This window comes from Cucurbita pepo, chromosome 11, assembly GCF_057944985.1.
Source record: "Cucurbita pepo subsp. pepo isolate OVF chromosome 11, ASM5794498v1, whole genome shotgun sequence".
Lineage (NCBI taxonomy): Eukaryota > Viridiplantae > Streptophyta > Magnoliopsida > Cucurbitales > Cucurbitaceae > Cucurbita > Cucurbita pepo.
In genome coordinates, this window is record NC_141808.1 from 455063 (window position 1) to 478340 (window position 23278).

General features: G+C 36.6%; 4 protein-coding genes across 8 annotated transcripts; 3 read left to right on the forward strand and 1 right to left on the reverse strand.

Annotated features, from left to right (window-relative positions):
- The first annotated feature begins 559 nt into the window (after positions 1-559).
- Positions 560-4948, forward strand: LOC111805689 (vacuolar-processing enzyme). The gene is made up of 9 exons (XM_023690857.2): positions 560-854; positions 1618-1782; positions 1878-2034; positions 2407-2492; positions 2579-2778; positions 3184-3232; positions 3487-3696; positions 4111-4317; positions 4477-4948. The coding sequence occupies exons 1-9, from the start codon at positions 630-632 to the stop codon at positions 4657-4659; spliced, it is 1482 nt and encodes a 493-aa protein (XP_023546625.2). The 5' UTR covers positions 560-629; the 3' UTR covers positions 4660-4948.
- Positions 4949-7728: 2780 nt separating this feature from the next.
- Positions 7729-12075, forward strand: LOC111805325 (uncharacterized). 3 transcript variants are annotated; one of them, XM_023690345.2, is made up of 6 exons: positions 7729-8137; positions 8218-8440; positions 9201-9673; positions 10702-11044; positions 11710-11787; positions 11897-12075. In XM_023690345.2, exons 3-6 carry the CDS (start codon positions 9246-9248, stop codon positions 11945-11947), a joined length of 900 nt encoding a protein of 299 aa, XP_023546113.2. In that variant the 5' UTR covers positions 7729-8137; positions 8218-8440; positions 9201-9245; the 3' UTR covers positions 11948-12075. The 3 variants fall into 3 exon arrangements, with proteins under 3 accessions (XP_023546113.2, XP_086984115.1, XP_023546112.2); XM_087127989.1 differs by having other exon boundaries at positions 7729-8109; positions 8218-8521; XM_023690344.2 differs by having other exon boundaries at positions 7729-8109.
- Positions 12076-14597: 2522 nt separating this feature from the next.
- Positions 14598-18306, forward strand: LOC111805388 (protein neprosin). Of its 3 annotated transcripts, XM_087127987.1 has the most exons (7): positions 14598-15138; positions 16195-16370; positions 16739-17104; positions 17188-17349; positions 17451-17504; positions 17600-17746; positions 17822-18306. In XM_087127987.1, the coding sequence occupies exons 1-7, from the start codon at positions 15006-15008 to the stop codon at positions 18200-18202; spliced, it is 1419 nt and encodes a 472-aa protein (XP_086984113.1). In that variant the 5' UTR covers positions 14598-15005; the 3' UTR covers positions 18203-18306. The 3 variants fall into 3 exon arrangements, with proteins under 3 accessions (XP_086984113.1, XP_086984112.1, XP_086984114.1); XM_087127986.1 differs by having other exon boundaries at positions 17600-18306; XM_087127988.1 differs by lacking the exon at positions 16195-16370 and having other exon boundaries at positions 17600-18306.
- A 76-nt stretch (positions 18307-18382) lies between these two features.
- ELF3 (hydroxyproline-rich glycoprotein family protein) lies at positions 18383-22384 on the reverse strand. The gene is made up of 4 exons (XM_023690461.2): positions 21618-22384; positions 20477-21090; positions 19650-19701; positions 18383-19553 (listed from the first exon to the last, which is right to left on the reverse strand). Exons 1-4 carry the CDS (start codon positions 21831-21833, stop codon positions 18603-18605), a joined length of 1833 nt encoding a protein of 610 aa, XP_023546229.2. The 5' UTR covers positions 21834-22384; the 3' UTR covers positions 18383-18602.
- Between the last annotated feature and the right edge of the window lie 894 nt (positions 22385-23278).

A 23278-nucleotide genomic window follows, 5' to 3' on the forward strand; every position in this document is an offset into this window, starting at 1 on the left:
AATCCGTAGTTGTATTCTAACTCAATTGTATACTCGAAAGAAAAATAATTAGTTCGAATAAGAGCTAGAAAAATAGATGAATATGACCCGAGAGAAGATTGAATGGTACGTTGTTTCAAATAATAATTATTAAAAAATTATAATATTTATTATCAATGAAAAATATGATAGGGAAATTATAGGTAGCGTATAATTAATATAACTTTTATTATCATCACTTCGGCCCAATCTCTATCCATTTATTATATCAAAAGTAAAAAAAATAAAAAAAAAGGCAATAATTTCTCATTTTTTAATTAAGGCCGGTTTGACAAAAATGAATGGTAATTTTTTTATATTTAAAATGTCATTTTTATTTAAAAATGATTATATTTTAGTCCATGCTATTAGTTTTTTTTTATTCTTTTTTTATTTTCTCTATTAAGAAATATCTTGGACGGATAATTGGATGGTAGAAGTATCTATATACGTGTACGGTTAGGATTGGATCTAATGTGAATCTCATTCGGGGCAATTATGTCTTTTCGAAGAACTGCCGGCAAATTTTCACTCTTTATATAGTGTTTTTACAAGAGAATTTGTAATCATCGTTCGTACCAATCGTATCCCCCCACCTTTTCGGCAACTTCATGACTCGAATCACCAACGGAGCTTTACTCTTTCTCTTGTTCCTTGCCGTAATCGGCCTGGCTTCCGGTGGCCGGGACTTTCCCGGTGATTTTCTCCGGTTGCCGTCAGAGGCATTGAGATTTTTTCGCGGAGGAGCCTCTGACGCTAGTGATGAGGACGCCGTGGGGACGAGATGGGCTGTCTTGATCGCCGGTTCGAATGGATACTGGAATTACAGGCACCAGGTTGTTTTTGTGACTTCGATAAGTTGTACTAACTTGAATTCATTTTTCTTGGAAGTACAAGTTTGTGTTCTGTTTTGATGTTGACCTTTTTCAGTGACCGACGCTTTCATGTTCGCATTTCATACTCTTTCCCAAATGTCTGTTGGATTATCTCTATCGCCGATCCTTGTTTGATCTATTTTTAAATTGCTTTGATTTTTAACCTCGAAGCTTATTATCAAAATTGCTATCAGTTGTGAGCGATATAAACTTTGGATATTGGTACAGAATAATCACGTCATGGAACCTGTAGCTGCTTTCAAACTAAGTTTCCTTGTTTGGAATTTTGAGCTAGTAGCTGAGTGTTTAAGGCCTAACTGTAAAAGTTTATTATAAGGCACTTGTGACTCTTCTGGATAAGAAGAGCTTTAAGTACAACCAGTAATTGAACTTACAAATCAGAAGATAGAGGAGAGATGTAATTAAGAATTAGTATAAATTTGTTAAACTGGGGCATACTTTTTTCTAGCACGAGCCAATGAAATCCTAGATGCTCTACGCTAGAGGGAGGGGGGGAGGGGTGGGGGGTGCGGAGAAGAGCGCTCTCCGAGTATTTGAAAATTTTCCGAGCTAATTATTTTAGTGACAGAAAGAGAGATCAGTATAAAACGAGATAATAGAGTATTACTACTATTCTGCTTCAAACTTGGTTTATTGTGTGAGTGTTGTTGATGGTTTAATTATTTGAAAAGACTTGGAGAATGATGAACACATTTTCCACCAGGCTGATATCTGCCATGCTTATCAATTGTTACGGAAAAATGGGCTAAAAGATGAGAACATCATCGTTTTCATGTACGATGACATTGCCTTCGATCCAGAGAACCCAAGACCTGGGGTCATCATCAACCATCCTCAGGGATCTGATGTTTATCATGGAGTCCCGAAGGTTATTTTTGTAAACAATTTCTTTATAGATTCCGATTCTACACCTGATTTGTTTGATTGTAGCTTCTTGAGTACCCTACGTTTTGTTCATGACAGGATTACACTGGTGAGGATGTTAATGTGAACAACTTTTTTGCTGCCATTCTTGGAAACAGAACAGCTCTTTCGGGGGGCAGCGGGAAGGTTGTTGACAGTGGTCCTGATGATCATATTTTCATATACTACAGTGATCATGGTGGCCCTGGTGTGCTTGGTGAGTAGCTTGTTTCTATGTAGTTCGCATACATGTGATGTGACCTATCATGTATATTGGGATCATTTTTTGGATACGTTTGTTGTTTGATATGGTTGATTTATGTCTGTAAGCAATAAAATAATTAGTTTACTTTTATGTATTTTATTTAGAGGTGGGCAGCCGACATTCAAGCTAAAAAAGCATGCATTGAATGGAGGCTGATAGCAAGCCTCATTTTACCTAGGAAAATGCTTTTTATTATTATTATTATTATTATTGAAAAAACAATGATCAAAGGTAAACTTATGTGAGAATCCGTTCCTTTGAATTAACTAGTCTTGTTACTTGATGAAAATGAAATTTCTCATCTCTATGATACATTTTGCTCAGGGATGCCTACTTATCCCTATATTTTTGCTGACGATCTTAATGAAGTTTTAAGAAAGAAGCATGCTTCTGGATCCTACAAAAGTCTGGTAAATTATTGTACTGTTCTTTACTTGAGACTGCAACTATCCTTAGAATGTAAACTTATCTAATGGGACTGTATGTAATATTGTAGGTATTCTATCTCGAAGCTTGTGAATCAGGAAGTATCTTTGAAGGCCTTCTTGACAAAGGTTTGAACATTTATACAACCACCGCATCAAATGCTTATGAGAGCAGTTGGGGTACTTACTGTCCAGGGGATGATCCTAGTCCTCCACCAGAGTATGATACTTGCTTGGGTGACTTGTATAGTGTTGCTTGGTTGGAAGACAGGTAAAAGATAATAATAAATTTGTCTCTGTTGCTAGCATACTTTGTTCTTCAAGTTTCCCCCCTTAATTTATTAGTATAAGAAATGATATTAATACCGAAAGGTAATATTCTTTTTGTTCTGCCCCTTCAGTTTTGGGCATTTGTTCTCATTTCTCAGTTCTCGTTATATGTACTGCACTTCTGTACTTCTGGTGTCTAGTGTTCTGTCTGGCGGACGAATGGATCTCATAAAATTATTAGATCCAAAGCAGACTATTGCTGTTCAAATAAGGGATCCAAACCCACAAGCATAAAGCATAAACTGTTCAGATAATTTTATTTATTTAGTTGATTCTGAATAATTTAGGTAGGATTTGGTTTATCTTATTCAGAACCTCATGGTTCTTACTTTGGTGCTGCATACAGTGATAATCACAATTTGAAGACAGAAACTTTGCGCCAGCAATATGAATTGGTAAGAACCCGACCACTATTTTGGGAGAAATCTAATTCCTACGAGTTTAAATTTGGATCTTAGGAATGAAAATTTTTCTTCAAGAGATTTTCATCCTTTCGAAAATGTACTAATTGTACATTTAAGTCTGAAGGCCTTTTAGTGTCTATTTATCAAAATGAGAAATTTTCCCTTTTATGCTTGACGTTGAAAAGAACCTCAAATGTATTTCTTTTCTCCTTGTTTGATATGATTTAAACTGCTGGTCTCTTCAGGTGAAGAAAAGGACGTTAAATGATGATGATGCGTTTGGTTCCCACGTCATGCAATATGGTGATCTAACGCTGAACAAGAACATTTTGTTTTCATTTCTGGGTACAGATCCCGCTAATGAGAACAACACTTTTGTTGAGGAGAACTCTTTGAGGAAAACCACAAAAGTTACCAATCAGCGTGACGCTGATCTGGTCCACTTTTGGGAAAAGGTTAGTTTCTTGTTTTTCCATTTTCAAATTGACAATATTTGAACGCAATTTGGTATATTATAAAAAAAGAGATATTCTGAGGATTTCCAAATTCTTCTTTTCTCTTGTAAATTGTCGACTTATCAACTGTGCTTTTAACTTATGAAGTGATCTTTAGCCCCAAACTCCACTTTTTCCTGATGTTTGAATGATGATGAGTACGCAGTTTAGGTGGTTTTTGCTATTTGGCATCTGTAATAAGCTCAAATCTTGAGACTTCAATGGCACTTAAAATACTACACCGCTTATCACCTCTCTAATATTGGCACTTTAATATTTTCTGGTTAATATTGGGGTTTTTCTTGCTTCCAATTTTGGTTTCGACCTCATCTAACAACCCTTCATCCCCATCCCCTCCGTGCTTGTTGATTTTAGTTTCGCAAAGCTCCAGAAGGTTCCGACAGGAAAATCGAAGCTCAGAAGAAGTTTGTGGAAGCAATGTCCCATAGAGTTCATATTGATAACAGTGTGAAGCTAATTGGAAAGCTGTTATTTGGAATTGAAAAAGGTCCCGAGGTGCTTAATGCCATCCGTCCCGCAGGACGACCCCTCGTCGATGATTGGGATTGTCTGAAGAATATGGTACAATGTCGATATAATTGTGTACTCTTATTTCCTGTTTCTTTCTTGATGCCTAATGACAAAGACAGCATGGCCATTTCATTCAAGCCATCAATAATATTTAGTTATGCTTTAATTGAGTATAAGTTCTGTAATTCTGAAATGGTTTGATACATACAGGTTAGGAGCTTTGAGGCACGGTGTGGATCTCTCTCCCAGTACGGAATGAAACACATGAGGTCCTTTGCAAACCTATGCAATGCTGGAATCAGCAAGGAGCAGATGGCAGAGGCATCGGCGCAAGCTTGCGTAAGCGTCCCCTCAGGCCCATGGAGCTCTCTGCACAAGGGCTTCACCGCATGATGGTGAAGCCAATCCACTCATCCGATTTGAAAGTACGTTTCTCCCACCATTGTTTATATCATCTATGTTTAAATGGATCTGGGACGACAAGTTATTTGTAAATACATCTGCAAACCGTCATGTAAGAAAAGAAGGGCAATATAATTGAACTAGGTAACTGAACAAGTAGTTTTACTTATGGTCATCAACAATCACTGTCTTGTATCTGTTTACTTATGGTCATCAACAATCACTGTCTTATTGGCAAGAATTAGCTAAATTCCAAACATATGTAGAGTTATGATGTGCATTAGCATTGTATGATATAATATTTTCACATGAATACAAAATCCCAACCTCCATAAGAAGAAAAGTTAGAGACCAAAAGTGCATGATTGAAATATTGGTGAGAAAAAAAAGGCAGAAGAGTGGGCAATATAGATGAGATAAGGTTGTAGGGCAGCCCCACATCTTTTTATTAGTACTATTTCTTTTAAATACTCCTTTACTTTCTTTCATTTTGGTCTATAGTTGGAAAATGAAGGGATCAAAATAGTTTAAGAAAAAGTTTGTATAGTTTGGAGTGGGTGATGGAATTTGAGTTTGTGGTATAGTTGAATATAGTTTATGTTTTGGTATTACAATTTAGTGGGGGAAGAGAAAGTCCAGATGTTGGGATTGGGATATACTGTGCGCCCATTCACAAAAGGAAGCCACCACCAACCTGGATCCACAACCTTGTATTATTGCCACTTTGCACGCTTTCTTTCTTTCTTTTTCTATTATCGTATTTATTTTATTAGCATCTAACTTCAATTTCATCAAATTTCAGCCTTATTGGAGAAATTAATGCTATCAATTTATCAAGTTTTTATATCTTTTAAAACCTTTGTTTACTACAGGTAGGTAATATTAGGTCGTAATGCTTATTATTTATTTTTTATTCACTTTTTATTTTTTTTTTTGGCTTCTTGTTTGTGTGGTCGATTTTTTCATATGGAATAATGGTAATGTTGATTTCATTGGGTGAAATGAATAGTTAAAAAATAATTTAAACTCCTTACATAATTTAAGAGTATAGAACCGAATATGCTTTTGGGTCTATTTTAAGAATAAAATTTTAATTTTCCTACTTGAAGGAAAAAATGGATTATGAGATATATGTAATGATTTAATAGTTTATTGGAATGATAATGTTTGAAGAAATTAAACTAGTTGCCCAACCATATGAATCAAATCATTTTTGAATTCAAATGTAACAGTAGGAAATTGGATATTTTTTTTAGTGGAGCATCAAGAGAGGGACTATATAATATATTTACATATCAAGGTCTATAAATTTAAGATGTATAATTTAATTATTTATGTAAAAAAAAAAGTTAAACCCAACAGAAAAAACCTTAAAATCTGGAAAAGGTAAATTCAAGATAATGTCACTCAAACTTTTCTATTTCTAAACCATTATTTTTTATATTCTCATAATTTGATTTTTCCATCCTAATATTCTAAATCTTCCTTTGTTTTCCATTTTTATAGCAAAAACAAATATTAGTTTGTTGTCAATTTATGTGAAATAACCTTACCCTATGCTTTGATTTAGGCCTATTACATTTTTCTAGTTATCAATTTTTCTTAATAATTATAGTTTTCACTTTTTATTTTTTTCTCCTCACATAATTTTACTAGAACAAACCTTTTACATATTTTTCTTTTTCTAGTACAAACAATATAAGATAAAAAAATTAAAAAACACAGAACCATATATATATATATATCACATTATTTGAAGAAAAAAACAAAACAAAACATTTTTTATAAGGAATAGAAATTGAGCTCTAGTAGATGCATTTTAAAATTATAAGACTGACAATGATACATAACGGATTAAAGTGGATATATCTGATAGTGGTGAGTTTAAATTATAAAATTTGATATGTTTTTTAGGAGGGTATATTTGGTAAGTTTAATGTGATTTTTGTAGTATTTAGTTGGGGAGGAGTGAGAAATGATAAGCATAAAATGGCTATCACAATTTTGGTGTGTTAGTTCAAATAAATTCACATCAATATTAACAAACAAATAAAAAACGTGGAAAAACTGCCCCTCCATGATTAAAAAAAATTCACTTTAACCCTTTTAATTTTTGTCTTTGTATATATATATTTCCATTTATAAAAACTTAGTTTTTAAATTTTGAATAAAGTCCTTGATTTCACTTTCTATTGAAGTTTTATTGGAAAATAATGTAAAAACAAAAATCAATGGTAGGGGTGGTTTTGGAAATTTGAAGAAAATTTGAATGAATTAATAGAATCGTATTTAATAATTATTTTGTGGTGATTTCAAACATTACGACTCTCCTGTAACGTTTTCCAAGAAAATGGATATAATCAAATTATTGGTCAAGAATCATTTATTTCCAATTATATATTTATCAAAATAAAAGTTTATCCTTACCTATATTACCAAAAAAAAAAATCACATATTAATCAATTAATTAAAAGTCCAACAATACCCTTAATGTATATATTGATTTAAATTTGAATTTTATAAAATTTTATAAAAATTGTGAATATTAATAAACTAAATTAATAATTATTTTTTAAATTTATTTCACCGATACTTCAATAATGCCCAGAGCGTCGGGCGTATTATCGGTTTGGGTATTGACCGGACAATACGAAAGCAGTGCTAACCATGGTTACTCTAACCAACCATAGTTACTCTAACCAACCATAGTTAAGTTGCTTCCCGGTTCTATCTAAGCTGCTCCATCACATCGGTTCCACAGAAGCAAACTTAAAATACAATATATATTTTTAAAAGCACTAATAAAAATAAAAGAAATGATTATTTTATTTATTTGTTTTTTCTTTTATTGCGGAACTGGACAGCGTTAAAGATTCCGTCAAATTGGTTAACGGGGGGTGGAGAAATGTAACGTCGATTGGAGAGAGCGGGATTACCAGTTGACGGAAAAGCAGAGGATGAATCAGAGCCGCACGATGGGTTGATGGACGGCCAGAGATGCATCGCGTTGAACGGTTTTAAGCGATGTGGGAGTTGGAAGAGCGTATAAAAACTGGGACTTGAAGGGGTGAGAGGCTATTTCGTTGTATCATTGAGGAAGGACCTCTCTGCAGTACTCCTGTTAAACTTCCCTTCTAACTCTCTCTTTTTCTCTCTCTTGATTCCTTCCTTTTGATTTGTCTGTAAATTTTCCTTCATTTGAAGCTTTCAAAATCATCCAAGAGCTTGAGGTTTTCTTCGTTTTGGTTGGTTAATCGATCTAAGATGCTCGGTTCTTTGACGAGTTTTGAGGCATTGAAACTGTTTAAAGAGACTTGATAATCGAAGAGGGAAATTTGAATCTGAGCTTTGTGTTTCGTTGGCCGATTCTGTAATCCTTTTTTCTAAAATCGGAGTTGATTTCCGGAGAGGCGCGAGGGGGGAAGACTTCGAGTTTTGGAGGTTTGAAAATTGAAATCAGTGTTTTAAGGTCTTCGATGTTCGTTATATGTTTGATCTTATCTTATCTTCTGAAGTTAGTTTCTAACTCTTGAATTTTTCGTTGTGCAGATAAATATCCAAGCGATTTCAGTGGTTCGGTGAGGGTTTTCTGAGAGATTGTAACCTTCTTTGAAAGTGGAAGAAGAATTGGAGTGACAAAAATGCAATCGATTATTGGAGCCTGGGATTTAGATTTTCATTTTGCTTGTTTTCTGCGGTGAAAGAAGCAGATTTCTGTTCTTCGTGAGAGCTGATTCTTGGGGGGGAGGGGAATCCAGATCAGAAATTTCAGGTACTAATTGTTTTTCATCATCTTGGTGGATTTTGCAGCCTCTGTTCTTTCTGTTCTGATTGTTTTCGTCCGAAATTTCAGGTCTGATTTTCTTCCTGTTCATTTCTACCTGCAGCATCGAATAGAAATCGCCTTCTTCCTCTGATTGGATTCTTAGGGTCTGATAATTAGCTTTCGAAATTTGAAAATTCGAGTTGCTGCTTCCATGGGAGGATCTTCTGTTTCTCTCTGTGAGGCATTGGAAATCTGGATCCCCTTTCCAATTCTCTCACTACTTGTTTCCATGGGAAATCCTTCTTCCTTCTTTGAGTTCCTTACGTTTTCAAGATTTTACCTCAACTTTCCTCTTGGCGGCACATTTCTTAACCCAACGCCTCTGTTTTTCTTCGTCTTTCCAATACTTCTCTTCAGAGCGATTTGGACTTTCAACTTTTGTCGATTTCGTTTTCGGATCTATCAAACTCAATCGAGAAAACCCTGACTGATTTGATGTTCTTCTCGAGTAAGGTTTTTGCAGCGTCAATGTCGAGAACGCCATATCTCGAGCTTGATCGAATTTTTCTTTTCCCCAAGGCTCTTCGCTTTGTCCATTTTCGTCGAAACTGCAGAGATTGTCATCCTAATCCAATTGGCTGCAGAGTCTGCTTTTTATCTGTTTCCCCTTTGGTTTCTCCTTTGTTTTCTCTTTGCCACTTTTAATTATTTAGAATCTTTTGGGTAATCTTTCTTCGGACTAACCCCTCTTTGAAATGGGACACAGGTGGTGTACAATAATATATATTATAAAATTAAAAAAAAAAAGCACATGGAGAAGGATCATCTCAGAATCAATAGCCATGGCAGTTTCGTTAGTAATAATCTCAATGGTAGGGATAGAACGGCCGTGGATAGTTCGCTGTTGTTGCGAGCGAGATCTGAGGCCGCTGCCGCCGCCGTCGCGACCAGGCCACAACCCACACCGTCAGAGTTCGTCTTACAATGGGGAAACGGGAAGCGTCTCCGGTGTATGAAAGTCCAGGTCAAGGCCAGGGACGTTTCCGCCGCCGCCGCACCGGTTCACAAAACCACCGTCCGAGTCGATCGGCGGGTCGTTAGAGCCGATAGAGACTCGATTATAAGACAGAACCACCAGCCGAGTTCCATTCATAACTCTAACCACAGTAATGGGCACTTGAATCTTCGTCAACGGCCGATTTCTCCTCAACCGCCAGCTCCTTCTCAGCGTATTCTTAGGTACTGCTCGTTAATTCTTTCTCGTCTCTCTCTCTCTTCTTCAATACCAATCCTGTTTCTTCTTTTTTTTTTTTCTTTTTTTCTTTTATTTTGATCTGTTTGATCGCTTAGATCTCAGCCGATCTTCCCGGCCATGGGATTCAAAGTCCCATGTAATTTTAACGTTGGGCCTTTGATTTGGGCTTTTATGTTACATGGCTTTCTACCCACTGAGTTTCTGTTTTTTTTTTTTTTTTTTTTTTTTTTGTTAAATAAAAAAGTCGGAAGTTTAAAAAAATTTCAAAATATGGTTCAATTTAGAATTGGATCGATAAAATTGAAGAAATTTAAAATTTGATATCTAAATTTATGATTTTAATAATTACTAATTACTAGACGAGACTAAGTAAAAATTATTGAGAGAAGATATTTTATTTTTTATTATTATCTTCTTTTGGGTATAATTGCAACTTGAGTTTGGGGTTTGATGATGATCTTAACTTCATGGAACGCAATTTGGCCCCGTTGATTAGGACACGTCCGCAGTTTCTTTCTCGTGTCGTTTTAGCTGTGGAATAATAGCCGTCGGATTATAGATCGGAGTGTCCCACATCGGCTGTCGTTGAGTGGATGCGTATTCTCGAAATTGTAGATCCAACGGCTGAGAGGGGGGAGAGGTGGGGGCAGGGGAGTCGCGAGTTGAAAAGACAGTTTTGTCCTTAAAAAATAGGGCATTGAAGAAGAGAGACGAAGTCTCCGACTCTCCCATTTTGTACGCTAATGCTAGGCCGAGGACATTCCCGTAATTTCAGCCTAAAAACGTAAATAATCAATTGCTATTTTTTTCTTTAATGTGTTATCCCTTCAATCTTTATGTGATTTGTTTTTGGGCTTTTGTGTTGTAATCTGAGTGTATGTGGGGTTGGACTCTTTTATTAATTTTTTTATTATTAGATTTTTATTTTTTTACTTACTTTTTGGGGATACTAAGTAGTTAGGAGACTGAGTATTTTCTTTCCTTTTTTTCCGGTGGATTTGAATTTGATTAGGAACTCTGAGATTTCCGGTGTGATGAAAGGCCAATCCAACGGCGGTGTCAGAGCAATCACTTCACCGGACAGGGTGGCGCCGGAAAAGAGACCGCCGTCTAATCACGACAACCACCACCCCCACCATAAATCCGCCGCTACATCAGACACCAAAAAGGGTGGGTCGTCTTCCGGCAGCGGAGAAGCCCTAGCGCCACCGTCGCAAGGGCAGCCGGCGTGGCCGCCGAAGTTCGTAATAGCTCTAACGAACAAAGAGAAGGAAGAAGATTTCATGGCGATCAAAGGGTCAAAACTGCCTCAGAGACCCAAAAAACGAGCCAAACTTATTCAACGCACCATCAATGTAAGCAAACCAATCTTCTCCCTTCTTTCCTTTTCCAGATTCTTTCTCACCTTTTTTACTGTTCCTTTTCCATTAATTATTTCTTTTTCTTTTTTTTTCCTTGAAAACTAATTCTCATGCGCTATTATTATTATTGCTTCTGCTTTAATTATTTCCTCTCTCTTTAACCTGATTTTCCCTCGCAAAATCCCCATTTTACGAAATATATATATATTTCCTCCCAATTATTTATCGACAGAAATAAATAAATAAATAATTGAGATTAAATTATAAATTCTTTTAATTAAAACAATAAGTGGGGGTGAGGATATTAGGGGAGGTTGAGAGTGGGGTTTGTGGAATGCCACGTGGAGAGTTGTGATTTGTCTGTTATTGCCGAAATTGAAGCCACAATGTGAGTGAATGAATGGGCTAATCAATTACTTACCGACAATGAAGGGGGCCTGAGATGAGTTGTCCTGTCGTGGCGTGGAATAGGAAGTGCTTGGTTTTTTCTGTGTAATAATGATAAAATTCAAGGATAGTTGTGTAATAACACTTTTTTTTTAAAATAAAAATAAAAATATAATATAATAAAAAGTTGTTTGGTTTTTTTGGGATTTATTTAATGTGTGTTTGGTTTTTTTGGGATTTATTTAATGTGTGTGTTTGGTTGGGGGTGGCAGCTGGTGAGCCCAGGGACGTGGCTGTGTGATCTAACGCTAGAGAGATACGAAGTTAGGGAGAAGAAGATTTCTAAAAAGGTATAATATCTATTCTTAATTCTTAATTTTTTAATTCATTAAAAAAAAATTATATATTAATTTGTAAATTAAAAAAAAAAATTAAGAAGCTATCTTGTTTATTATGCAGAGACCAAGAGGGCTGAAGGCAATAGTGAACATGGAGTCGGATTCGGAGTGAGAAAGGGAGAGTTTATCATATGAACAGAATCAACAGTGTTTTGTCAAATGATTTGTGGAGAAGAGGGGAAGTTTATGTGAATTATATCATATATTAAAATATATATATGAATATTAGACTTAAAAGAAGAGGAATTTATTTTCTATTTCTGAAATACATGCTTCCTTATATATATAATTAAAAGAAGAGGAATTTATGACGTCGGACAATTGAGTGAACTGCGAAAAAAAAAAAAGTAAAAAAAAAGATAAAGCAACTTCTTTTTGGCAGTTTCGTTGTGGCAATTGACGCCCGCCGTTCGTTTTTCTGTGCAGTGTTCAGCCTTTATATTAAATGGCTATATAATATATATATGCTTCGGAGAGATGACAACTCTTTCTCGAAAGAGGAAAAAAATGGAAAGAAAAAAAGGAACAAATTTCATAATCTTTCTGCAGATGCGACGAGTTACCTTCTTTCATCTGCACAAGAGTTTTAAGGGTTGAATTTTTTGTTATGATATAAAAAGATAACAGAATAACAAAAGAAACTCAAAACGAATCCAACTTTGACTTAGAATAAGAAAGATTACACCAATGACTTTAGTAGTGGACAGAACAAATCCATCAACCATTTATTTAATTGTCTAAATGCTTTGGATTTCCTTCTTAGAGAAGAAAAGGCATAAAAGGCAAGCATGTTCTGTGCATTAATTCTATAGCTGTAATTGCCAACCACAACAAAAATATATTGGAACCTTTCACTTTCGGCTCATTATTCACATCACATGCCTCACTGCCCCACATATTCTACTTCCACTACGGCCACACCAGACTCAGATAATTGGACTTGTATTGGTCCAAATTTCATAAATGAATGAATGCCTGTGTATCTTGGAACCGTAGAATTGAATAATTAGAATTTTTCCATCGCAGTTCTAGATGCCTTTCTTAAATTTGAAAGACAATTGCAGAAGAGATCAGTTCTCGTGAAACTAGCAGGTTGTTTTTGGTTAAGCATGAAAAATTATCGGCAATAGAACGGAAGATCACGAAGAATGTTCTACTGTTGCAGTTCGATGTCTGGATCGATAATCGGCAAGTTTACATAACAATGACGGAAAGACGAGAGAAGAGACTAGGCGGAGGAGATCTAAAAGAACGAAACAATTTATTTACTAATCATAACGACAAAATATAGGACAAACGTCATCAAACCAACACAGTCTGCATTCTATATATAAGAATGTGTAAACAAAAGAGGTCCTCTGTACCAAACGTGTTGAATATTAAAATCCCTTCGAAAACGTCTAAAACAAATTCGCCCACCCCAAGGTTACTTCAAGAGAAAATCAGAGCACAAATACAACGAATCATGGCAAAATAAATCACCATATCTCGAGGCCGATACTTCAGATCCTGAGAGTAGATCCGAAGGCGAGAGCAACGAAGGCAGCGACGCAAGCGGAGACGAATGACGGAGCAATGGACGTAGCAGGGGAGGCAGGGCTGGGGGCGGGAGCCTCAGTAGCAGCGACTGAGGCGACGGCGAAGATGATGGCAATGAGAGCCACGAGAGAAGCTTGGGAAACGCCGGCCATTGATTCAGATATTTGCTTATTAGGGTGGTTCCGGCGAGAGGAAGGAGACGAAGAGAGGGATCGAAAGAGATTGAGAGAAGACCCTTAGCTTTGAATTGCAATTGAGAAATGAAAATAGTGGAAGGAGATATATATAGAGAGAAAGAGAGCGAAAAATAGGAGCGAGAGAAAGTCGGGCAGGTATACGGGCAGGGGGCAAGCAAGCTGGCGATTGGTTGAATGCCAGCTAATATTTTGGCGTGGTCCCCTATTTCCCTCAAATCATCAACGGGAATATATGCGTCTTTCCACCGCACAACGTTTAAATAAAAAGTAATTTTTTTTTTTAAATTTTTTTTTTTTCTTTTTGGGTTAAACTTTAGAGATTTATTCTATTTATGGTTTATTCCAGTTTGAAGTTCCACAATTGGAGCAAATTATTTATTATTTTTATTAGAATTAAAAGTCATCTTAAAATAGTTATACTAAAAATTGGTAAATATATATAAAAAATTGAAACATTTTAAAGTTGTAATTAAAAATAGTGGTTATTTAGTTTAATATTAACCTAAAATTTAATTAATATATGAATATTAGGATTTAAAATTTCACTCTTCAAATTAAACAACGGTGTCGTTTCATTCTTAACGTTCTTCCGGTCCGTTGCAAAAGTGGAAGATTCTTCGGCATGGGTGTTCAAAATTGATGGCGCGTGGTATATACGAAAACAATCGGACGGTGAGGATTGGAGCGTGAAGTTACGCCAAAAGGCGAAAAGACGAAATTAATGAGAAGAAACATACGGAAAGGCACTGAAACAGCGAAAATGTGTTAATAAAAAAAAGAAAAGAAAAGGAAAATGATGGGTGGGGCCCACAAAAACGAAGGCTGTGAACTGTGAGGGTCAATAATGGACAAATATAGTTAGGAATGTGGGGCCCAGGATATAGAGAGACAGCGCTGTGTGGTTAAGAAATGACAGGCGAGAGTGATTGGCTAGTTGATTTGTGTGGTTTTTGAATATCGTTCCAGAAACTTCCTTCCTGTCTAGGAATCAACCTTACATTACAGATATTTTTTCTGATTTTTTTTTTTTTTTTTTTTCCTTTCAGATGATATATTATTTAACTAATTAAATTAAATTAACTTATCAATAAGTAAAAGGAAACAAAATAATGAGCATTTAATTACTAACACAATTGATGGAATCGCCATCCTCATCGCCAGTACAAGTGAGAATGATAGGAACCGTCAATCGGAGCTCCCTTACGCTCCGCCGCCGATTTCTTCTCCGGTTTTGGATTCTTCACCGGAATCTCCTTCCCGTCGGCGGAGACTTGGGATGAGGAGAAGCAACAGCGGAACATTCGAGAGAAGAATCTCATTTCGAAATTTTGCCCTAATCGAGATCCTGTAATGTATTCGTGGTGTTTCTGTGGAAATTGATAACTAATAATATTGAAACGTTTATAGTGTGAAGATGAAGAAGGAGCAGATGGCATGCTGTTGGTCCATTTGCTTGCTCTACAAGGAGCTGCCGTGCCTCCCAAGCACCACGCGGCCTTGGCGGCTTTTGGAAAGGGCGCGCAGACTGACGCCAGGGTTGAACTTCCAAATAAACTATTTCAGTTCTGTAAGTTCTTTATTTTACTTGCAATTTAAAATTATTTATTTTAGTCCTTAAGTCATCTTTAGTCATCTTGGCCTTGTTATGGTTATTTTAGCTTTTTCTCTCATTTTGATCCTTAGTCAAACCCAATTGTTATCCTTTCATTTTCAACACACTTTAATAAATGAAATTAACATCTTATTTTCAATAAATAATTTCCTTTCTAAAAATGGTATTGCAAAATTATTTGGTAATAGAGTTTTGTTTATTATTTTTAAAAATTAAACTCATTTACTAAAACTCCCGCTCATTCTTTTTTGTTCTTGAGAATGATCGACACCTCTTTCAGGTCTGTAATGATTATCCTTGTCTTTTAGCATGGTAGGAGAGGGATTGACCTTTCTAAAGCATATTCAGTTATATCCGCATGACCTTATTAATTATTTTTTTCGATCAGAACATCCAACAGCGCAACCTAGTTCTACTTGACTAAGCCTCGGAGTTTGCTTTACCCAACAAAACAGAATCCCGGACCCAACATTAGAAAAATATATATTTAGTGTAATAAAATAATTTCAAGAATAATACTCTAATTACCATCTTAAAAAGTTTGGCGTTCAATCCTCATCAAATACGGACCAAAATACTTATTCTTTCTTAAAATTTGAAAAAAATTTGAATTAGGTAGCAAACAAAGCATATGATTGCTTATAACTTGGGATTAGTATTCTCAGATTCATTGTCCATTTCATAAACATCCTTTGACACTTTATTTGAGAAAAGAAGACGTTGGCTGCTCATTGAAGTCTTAACCATTTAAGTTCATTTGAAAAGCATATGACAGAGCCCTTATGGATCCCATTTCAGAAATGGAAAATCTAAATGGGAAATGGATGAGCAGAAGTTAAGTCATGCAAATTTTGTAATTTAGGCAGAGATGCCATGCTAAAAACATACCCATCACTGCTATATAGGATTTCCAAACTCCCTCTCCAATCATCCAATCATGTTATGTTTGAATGATTTCCCACACATTCAACAAGCACAGTTAGTTTTTAGTCACTGGTTTGTGATCTTAAGGCATCGAGCAACCTGAGCTTCGTCGAGAGTTTTTCATGGGGAAGCGATTCTTGCTCGGAATGTTGGTTGTGACATTGACAGTCATAGTTTGTGGAGCTGTGGAGGGTGGTTCGCTTTCTAAACAGAAGAGTTTGAGAATGAACTCTCTTAGGAAGCAAGCAATAAAAAGCATTCGGGTACCAATCTGTGTTCTTGTTCTTCTTCTTCTTCTTCGTAGTCCTTCAATCTGTTTTAAACATGGAAATAGTCTGTAAAGAGCTTGAACTTGCAAAATCTTTGCATATATTAGCTTTTAAACCGATCCCACCTCGGTTAGGGAGGAGAACGAAACATTTGTTATAAGGGTATGAAACTTTTTCCTAGCAGACGTGTTTTAAAAACTTTGAGGGAAAGCCCGAAAGGGAAAGCTTAAAGAGGACAATAATAGCTAGCAATGGGCTTCGGTCATTACAATATCAATGTTTAACTTTCATAGCAGAACGATGTATGTTTTTCTATTGGCTCTATGCCTCTTTAGCTGCACTTTTCTTTCTGGTGCTCGTAGAGCGAAGATGGCGACATCATAGATTGTGTAAGCATTTACGATCAGCCTGCTTTTGATCATCCTGCTCTGAGGAATCACACCATTCAGTTGGCACCCACTTATGATCCCACCATAGATGAGCATTCAAAGAAAGCAACAGCAGAAAGGGAAGGGAAGGAGGAAAAGAATTCCATGGTTGTGAAACAAACATGGAGGAAAAGTGGCAGTTGCCCTGAAGGAACAGTACCGATTCGAAGGATCCGAAAGCATGTCCTACTCAAAGCTGAATCGATAGAACGCTATGGACGAAAGAAACCGATGTTTTCCCAAGAAAACGCTCAGCTTCCCATCACCCGAAGTTCGCATACTCTGCTAACGAATCGTTCGGTTCGATCGACAAACATTTCTTGTCCCTTTGAATTCCATGTTTTTCTTACTCTAACCATCTACTTAACAATGGTGCAAAACAGAAGGCATTTCTGCTTACTGCAGGAAACAACTACAATGCAGCTAAAGGAGACATTAAAGTATGTAACCCAAGGGTCGAGTTCGATGATGAATATAGTACTTCCCAAGTCGCTCTATTAACCGGCCCTTACTATAATTTTGAGGCTATCGAATCCGGATGGGCAGTAAGCATAACTTTTCACCAAAAAAGCTCAACTTAGTTAACGCTCATCTGAATTTCCACATATTTTAACTCGTTTACATCATGATTTCTTCAACCCTCCAGGTAAATCCAGGTGTTTATGGGGATAGACAGACTCGACTGTTCGTGTATTGGACTGTAAGTTCATGCAGGCAACTGGCCATATCAGATAGAAAGTTGATATCTCAAAACAGAACAAACTGTGAATTGTTTTCTTTTGGTATTATTATTAGGCCGATGCTTCCCAAAAAACAGGCTGCTTTGATCTCACTTGCCCAGGTTTTGTTCAAACAAGCAATGAAATTGCTCTTGGTTCTGCTATTTATCCAATCTCAACTCCCAATGGGCTTCCATATGAAATAATTATGTTCCTTTTTAGGGTAAGAAATAATGCAGTTTGCTTTCCAAAGCCATTTCATGCTTCTTTCTATCTTGATTCTTCATCTTTCCTTCAGGATTTCAAGACAGATAATTGGTGGGTGCAATATGGGGAAAGCATTAACATAGGTTATTGGCCTCCTGAGCTATTCGGTGCACTAAGTCACACAGCAGAAACAGTACAATGGGGAGGGGAAGTTTACAGTACAAAGATAGGACGACCTCCTCACACTAGAACAGCTATGGGCAGTGGAAGGTTTCCTGACTTCATTTCTGGTACTTCAGGTTGGGTAAAACGGATGCGAGTTCGAGATAATTCCATGGTTTTGATGTTTCCTGGTTGGGTTGAGCACTACTCCGATGAATACGACTGTTACGACGTCGATTTCATCCGAGATTATTTAGATGATCCTGAACTATACTATGGAGGACCTGGTAAAAATCCAAGGTGTCCCTAAGAGACTAACAAAATTGGGATGAGTACCTCTTGCTTTCATTAGGTTCCTTCATGTAATGAATAACATAGAACTATAAAAAAGGAAGCTATTTCTTTTGTTTCAAATTCTCCTAAGCATACAAGTGACTGAGACAGATGAGGGTTATTTCATTAAAAGAGCAATAACCAGATGCCAAAAGTGTATAGCACACGGTACCTCACTCACATTTCCATTGCATTGACATGTAAATCTCCAGAAATGTATTTACATATGAATAACCCGTGCTGAGGTCGGGGAACGGGAGGTAAACAAAACATTATACCCGAAAAGCAGAGTGTAAAATAAACTAATAAACAACATAATGGGACAATTCAAAGATAATTGAGGCATGGAGAAAGAAAGAAAGGGAGAATGAACTTAGCTAAATTGAGTCATACTGTTGTCTCTCGTTTTGAATAGATTGGAAAATTCGTGCAGCTGATTCGTTTGCAGATCTTCGATTGTGTGGCACAACACGAATCACGCGCGTTTGATCGGAGTCTGAAGGTTGAGGACCTTTTTCTACAAGCAGCGGAACTACAGGGGCGAGTGGAAGCACATCGTGGCTTTCAGCGGTTTGATTGGCTTGCACTTCGCTAGCAGGACTAGTTACAGGACTACTTGCAGTACTTACTTGTACCTCATTCCTTTTGGGTGCATGAGACTTTGGAGTTAATGAAACAGTTTCTTGATTTTCATCTCTATCTCTCTGTGTTGAAACATCATATGAAGTCTGATGCTGCATATAGGAAGCGGCCACGCCTCCCGATAATTGATTTAGATCTCCTGTGGACCGGTTAACTTGATCAACAGCCGAACCTGACGTACCCCGATTCATGACTGGCATGCCAAAAGGAGGGAAGTAAGTACCACCAACCATGGGAGGAGCTCCAATTCCTTGTTGAACAGAAGCTGGAAATCCAAAGGATGGATTCATCATTGGACCATAAGGTCCACATCCTCCATAAACAAATCCTGGTCCAGGGTAAGGCTTATATATGAGTCCTTCAGAAGGAGACATTACAGGGACCAACCAGTGATGACCTGTAAATCCTGGTCCAGGTTGCGGGTTTACTGAGTAAGGCCCACAGGTTGAAGGCTGACAATCAATTGGCGCAGGAGGAAGAGATGTTTTTCCAACAGCATTTTCTGCTGAACATTCAACATTGTATTTTGGCTTCTTGTGGCCATCACTGAGCTTAGGTGGCACGTGTGATTTGACGGTGTAATCTGAGGTAAGTTTCTTTGCAGGAAGAGGGCTTGGAGAAGAATTATCCAGAAAGATCCCGTCTTCAAGTATCAGACGAGGCGATCCAGCAATTAACCGTTGAACCTGTTTGCATGATAGATCAGTTAAGAGAGAAGTGAATCCAATAATGTGAACCACAGGGCACAAAGGCTGCTATTTGAAGAAATTAGATCACTTTACCTTGAGAAGTCTATGCAACTCGAACACTTGGACCTCGAACACTCTCTGTTGACTGCAGAATGATAAAAGTTGAAAGAATAAATCACACAATATCACGAGTGAAATCAAACCGGGACACATGTTGAAGGTAATAACAACAATCAATTCATAGCGTTAAAACAGAATCAACTCATAAATCTTTCTTCAGGGAACAAGAAAAGCTAGAAAACATACTCTTCTTAAGTGATTCTAAATCTAGATAAGAACACTACTTTCATCCATAAAACTGATTCTAAATCTAAATAAGTTCTGTACTGTCAAAATATCCTCCAACAAATACACCTGGAATCCTTCATATGCTCCAATTCTGCTCTCAGCCTCCGAGAGCCATCGAACTATCGAAGGAAAATTTCGAAGTGATCACTTTAAAAAGGAGACCGAGCAGTACCCAACCAAGACATTCACATATTTACACGAAGCAGAATCCAGTTGTCTCAGAAGTTACTGTGCACAATGCATAGTTCCTGCTATAAGATGATCCAGTATCCATGTCAAAATATTATTGAGGGCCACAAAGATTCACTTAAAAGGGTACCTGAGATTACGAGTTCTTACCTTTTCTAGTGACTCGTCATTCAAACATATCTACTTCTATATTTCGAACTTTGGTACTTGAACACACAATTAAATGAAAGAGCAATGTGAGCGCAAAAAATCACAAGGGATTAGGCACTTGAAATGCATATCATCTAAAATTTTAAATAATGTTGCCACAAATTCAGATAACTTTCAACCTTTATATCATTTATGTAAGAAGCATGGCACTTCAGATGCATCAGGAAACTTACTTAATAATTGCTCTTCTTGCTTTCCAGAAATGTTTTTGACCTATTATTCCTACAACATCATCTGGACAGATATCAGAGCCAGAAATTGAGTCAACCATTGAATTCTCGGAGACAATGTCGCTTTTGTCCGCATTCCCCACCTGCATGGAATTATAAGTCCTTTCTACATGGTTCTCAATATTGTCAACAGGAATGTTCAAGCTGTCATTCTTTCCCAAAGAATGGGAGTCCACTCTTGAGCGCGGAACATTGTCTAGCTCCCCAATTCTTATAGGCTCAACTACATTAGAAGATGTAAGACGACTTTGACCTTTTTCATAACCAGCTTGCAAAACTGTAGAACCAGAATGTTTTGATGCAGGAGAAGACAACTTTTCCTTGTGGTTGTTATTTTTAATTCTACTCTTGCCCATCCTGGATTGGTCGTATACTGGAACCGTGAAATCGTCTTCATCTTCTACTTCTGTTGTCTGCTGACTCTGGTCAGGCTGAACCGATGGAGGATTCACATTTACTTCACCAGATGGGAGAGCTTGAGAATTTCCAACCTCATTAGTAGAAGTTGGTGAAGACAGGTTTAACGGCAGACGCAGATCTCTGTTGGTCCCTGTACCCTGAAAAGATTTTAAGTTGGGGTGTTAAGAGCACAATTTCCTGAACAGCCATATTCTCGTGGATCTAGCAGCTCCTTATATGTGAACACATATTTTCACTAATATAAGTAGTGTCTGTCTGTCATAGGAAAAAACTAAATCGATTGAACTCGTTTGCAATGATTAGTCTGATTCAAAATTGTTAGCTATGAATGACAAAGTCCATCTGTAATGGAAAGATGTTACCAAGCTCATCGCTAGCAGATATTGTCCTCTTTGGGTTTTCCGTCCACTAGAGAGAGATTTCCACACCCTTGTAAGGAATGTTTCGTTCCCCTCTCCAACCGATGTGGGATCTCACAAAAGAACAATTAAATAAATGAGAAGTAAAGGAATAACTATTAGCCAAGCTCTAGCAATGAGCAGACAACAACCAATATAATCACAGTTAAAAAGTAAAAGATCAAATGCATTAGACAGATTAATCCAAGAACATGCTATGAATTTCCCCAAATCCCATATCAGATTGCAAGAGTCAGTTTGCCAACCTGGCTTGAGGATGGTGTGGTAACTGGTGTTCTGGAGATGTTTGTCTTGAGAGGCAAAGCCCCGGGACTCGAACGTTTGGAAGGTATAGTGAACTGTTCATAAAGGGCCATCTTATTCCTTGGAGGCGCTCTTGGCCAACCTTTCTCAGTGTCATTAACATGGAGCCTAGGGAATATAGGTTCCACCGTCTTCTCAGCATCATTACCTCTCTTCATCGTTTCTTCACCCAAATTCAACCCAAAGTACGCTTACACACAAATGTTTTTCTACTAATATCGAACTTCATCAGGACTTCCGATACCAAATACCTACTTCAAGGAGCTACAAACTAGCCTCGCAAGTCGATAAAATCTATACAATAGTCTAATTTCAGCTGAAATCAGCTCGGAAATTTGCAAACCCCCAAGAACCAGCTCAAAGTCCACAAGATTTCCTAGAACAAGCTTCCATACTCCAAAATACAAACAAACCAACACACAAAATTGAAATCTCTTTCTTCTATCAATACAACTTACCCGGAATTCAAATCCGATCCAATTGAGCTCAAACTTCAGACCAAAATGGATGAACAAGAAGGCCAAAGTAAGAAGAAACAATTAAAGAGGAGAAATCGGTAGCAGGATAACAGAATCGGGAGGAAAGAGAAAGAAGAGAGGGTAAGGCTTAATTCATGGATTTCTTTGAAAGCATAGACCGAAGAAGAGAAAAGGGGCAAAAGTGCAAGGTCATGGTCCCAGTTTGGATTGAGCTACAGAACATGATCTTCGTTTACTACCAAACGCAATACTTAGTCAAAAAATAAATTTGAAAATGGAAGAAAATAAAACGAAAAATAAAGAAAAAGGATTAAAAAAAAAAAAAAAAGACTCAGTTGAGATAAATATGGGAATTAATCCTACTTTATTTTATTCTTATTTCCGCAAATATTGGAAAAATCTGTTCAAAATACTTAAATTATAATTTTTTTTAATCTTCAATTTAAAAAGATTCAATATATAATTTTCACATTTGACATTAACCAATTTTCTAAGCATCTTACCACAAATGGCTCCGTACAAGAATCATGATCAAATAATTTCCTTAATTATAATTAATTTATAATTTTATATATATATAGATTTTATAGAAATATCACACAGTTTAATCGCTACTAAAATTAACCAAAAAAGTTGGATATTTTTCCCGATTGAGATATTTTCACAAATTTCAAAAAATAAAGAAAAAAAATATCTTTTTGTCTTTTTGCTTTTTTGTCTTTTTACAGCTCATTACTGAATCCAAGGTCCACGTAGACTAACGAACTAGTAGGAGTATTTAACTCATTAAAATAATATTATAAATAAATGAATTGGGCTAGCTCCTTCTTTTAGATAATAAAATTGAGACAGTTAATTTATTTATTTAACAAATATTTGAAAGAATTTATATATGTATTTAACAAATTTCATAAATGAGCCACCGACGTTAATATTCCAATTTCTTTAAATTATTATGAATTTATAATTTATAGTTTCTTTAAAACATAGGTAGATCTTACCGTCCAATTGTTTATTCTCAATCTGCCCTATGAACTTTTAATCTCCACCGTCCAATTTTTATTTATTGCCCTTTTTCTCATTTGGCATCTAACTCCCAGCCTCCACGTAATGACTGGTGTAAT

Bases quoted from the DNA above. Each gene is read 5' to 3' on its own strand.
- LOC111805689 (XM_023690857.2), top strand. From the start codon at position 630: ATGACTCGAATCACCAACGGAGCTTTACTCTTTCTCTTGTTCCTTGCC. The intron at 3,233-3,486 runs GTAAGAACCCGA...TGGTCTCTTCAG, and splicing joins TGCGCCAGCAATATGAATTG to GTGAAGAAAAGGACGTTAAA. The intron at 4,318-4,476 runs GTACAATGTCGA...TGATACATACAG, and splicing joins GGGATTGTCTGAAGAATATG to GTTAGGAGCTTTGAGGCACG.
- LOC111805325 (XM_023690345.2), top strand. From the start codon at position 9,246: ATGGAGAAGGATCATCTCAGAATCAATAGCCATGGCAGTTTCGTTAGT. The intron at 9,674-10,701 runs GTACTGCTCGTT...GAATTTGATTAG, and splicing joins CCTTCTCAGCGTATTCTTAG to GAACTCTGAGATTTCCGGTG. The intron at 11,045-11,709 runs GTAAGCAAACCA...TGGGGGTGGCAG, and splicing joins TTATTCAACGCACCATCAAT to CTGGTGAGCCCAGGGACGTG.
- LOC111805388 (XM_087127986.1), top strand. From the start codon at position 15,006: ATGCTGTTGGTCCATTTGCTTGCTCTACAAGGAGCTGCCGTGCCTCCC. The intron at 15,139-16,194 runs GTAAGTTCTTTA...TGTGATCTTAAG, and splicing joins AAATAAACTATTTCAGTTCT to GCATCGAGCAACCTGAGCTT. The intron at 17,105-17,187 runs GTTCGATCGACA...GGTGCAAAACAG, and splicing joins CTCTGCTAACGAATCGTTCG to AAGGCATTTCTGCTTACTGC.
- ELF3 (XM_023690461.2), bottom strand. From the start codon at position 21,833: ATGAAGAGAGGTAATGATGCTGAGAAGACGGTGGAACCTATATTCCCT. The intron at 21,091-21,617 runs GTTGGCAAACTG...AAATCTTTTCAG, and splicing joins CCACACCATCCTCAAGCCAG to GGTACAGGGACCAACAGAGA. The intron at 19,554-19,649 runs GTAAAGTGATCT...TCATGCAAACAG, and splicing joins AGTTGCATAGACTTCTCAAG to GTTCAACGGTTAATTGCTGG.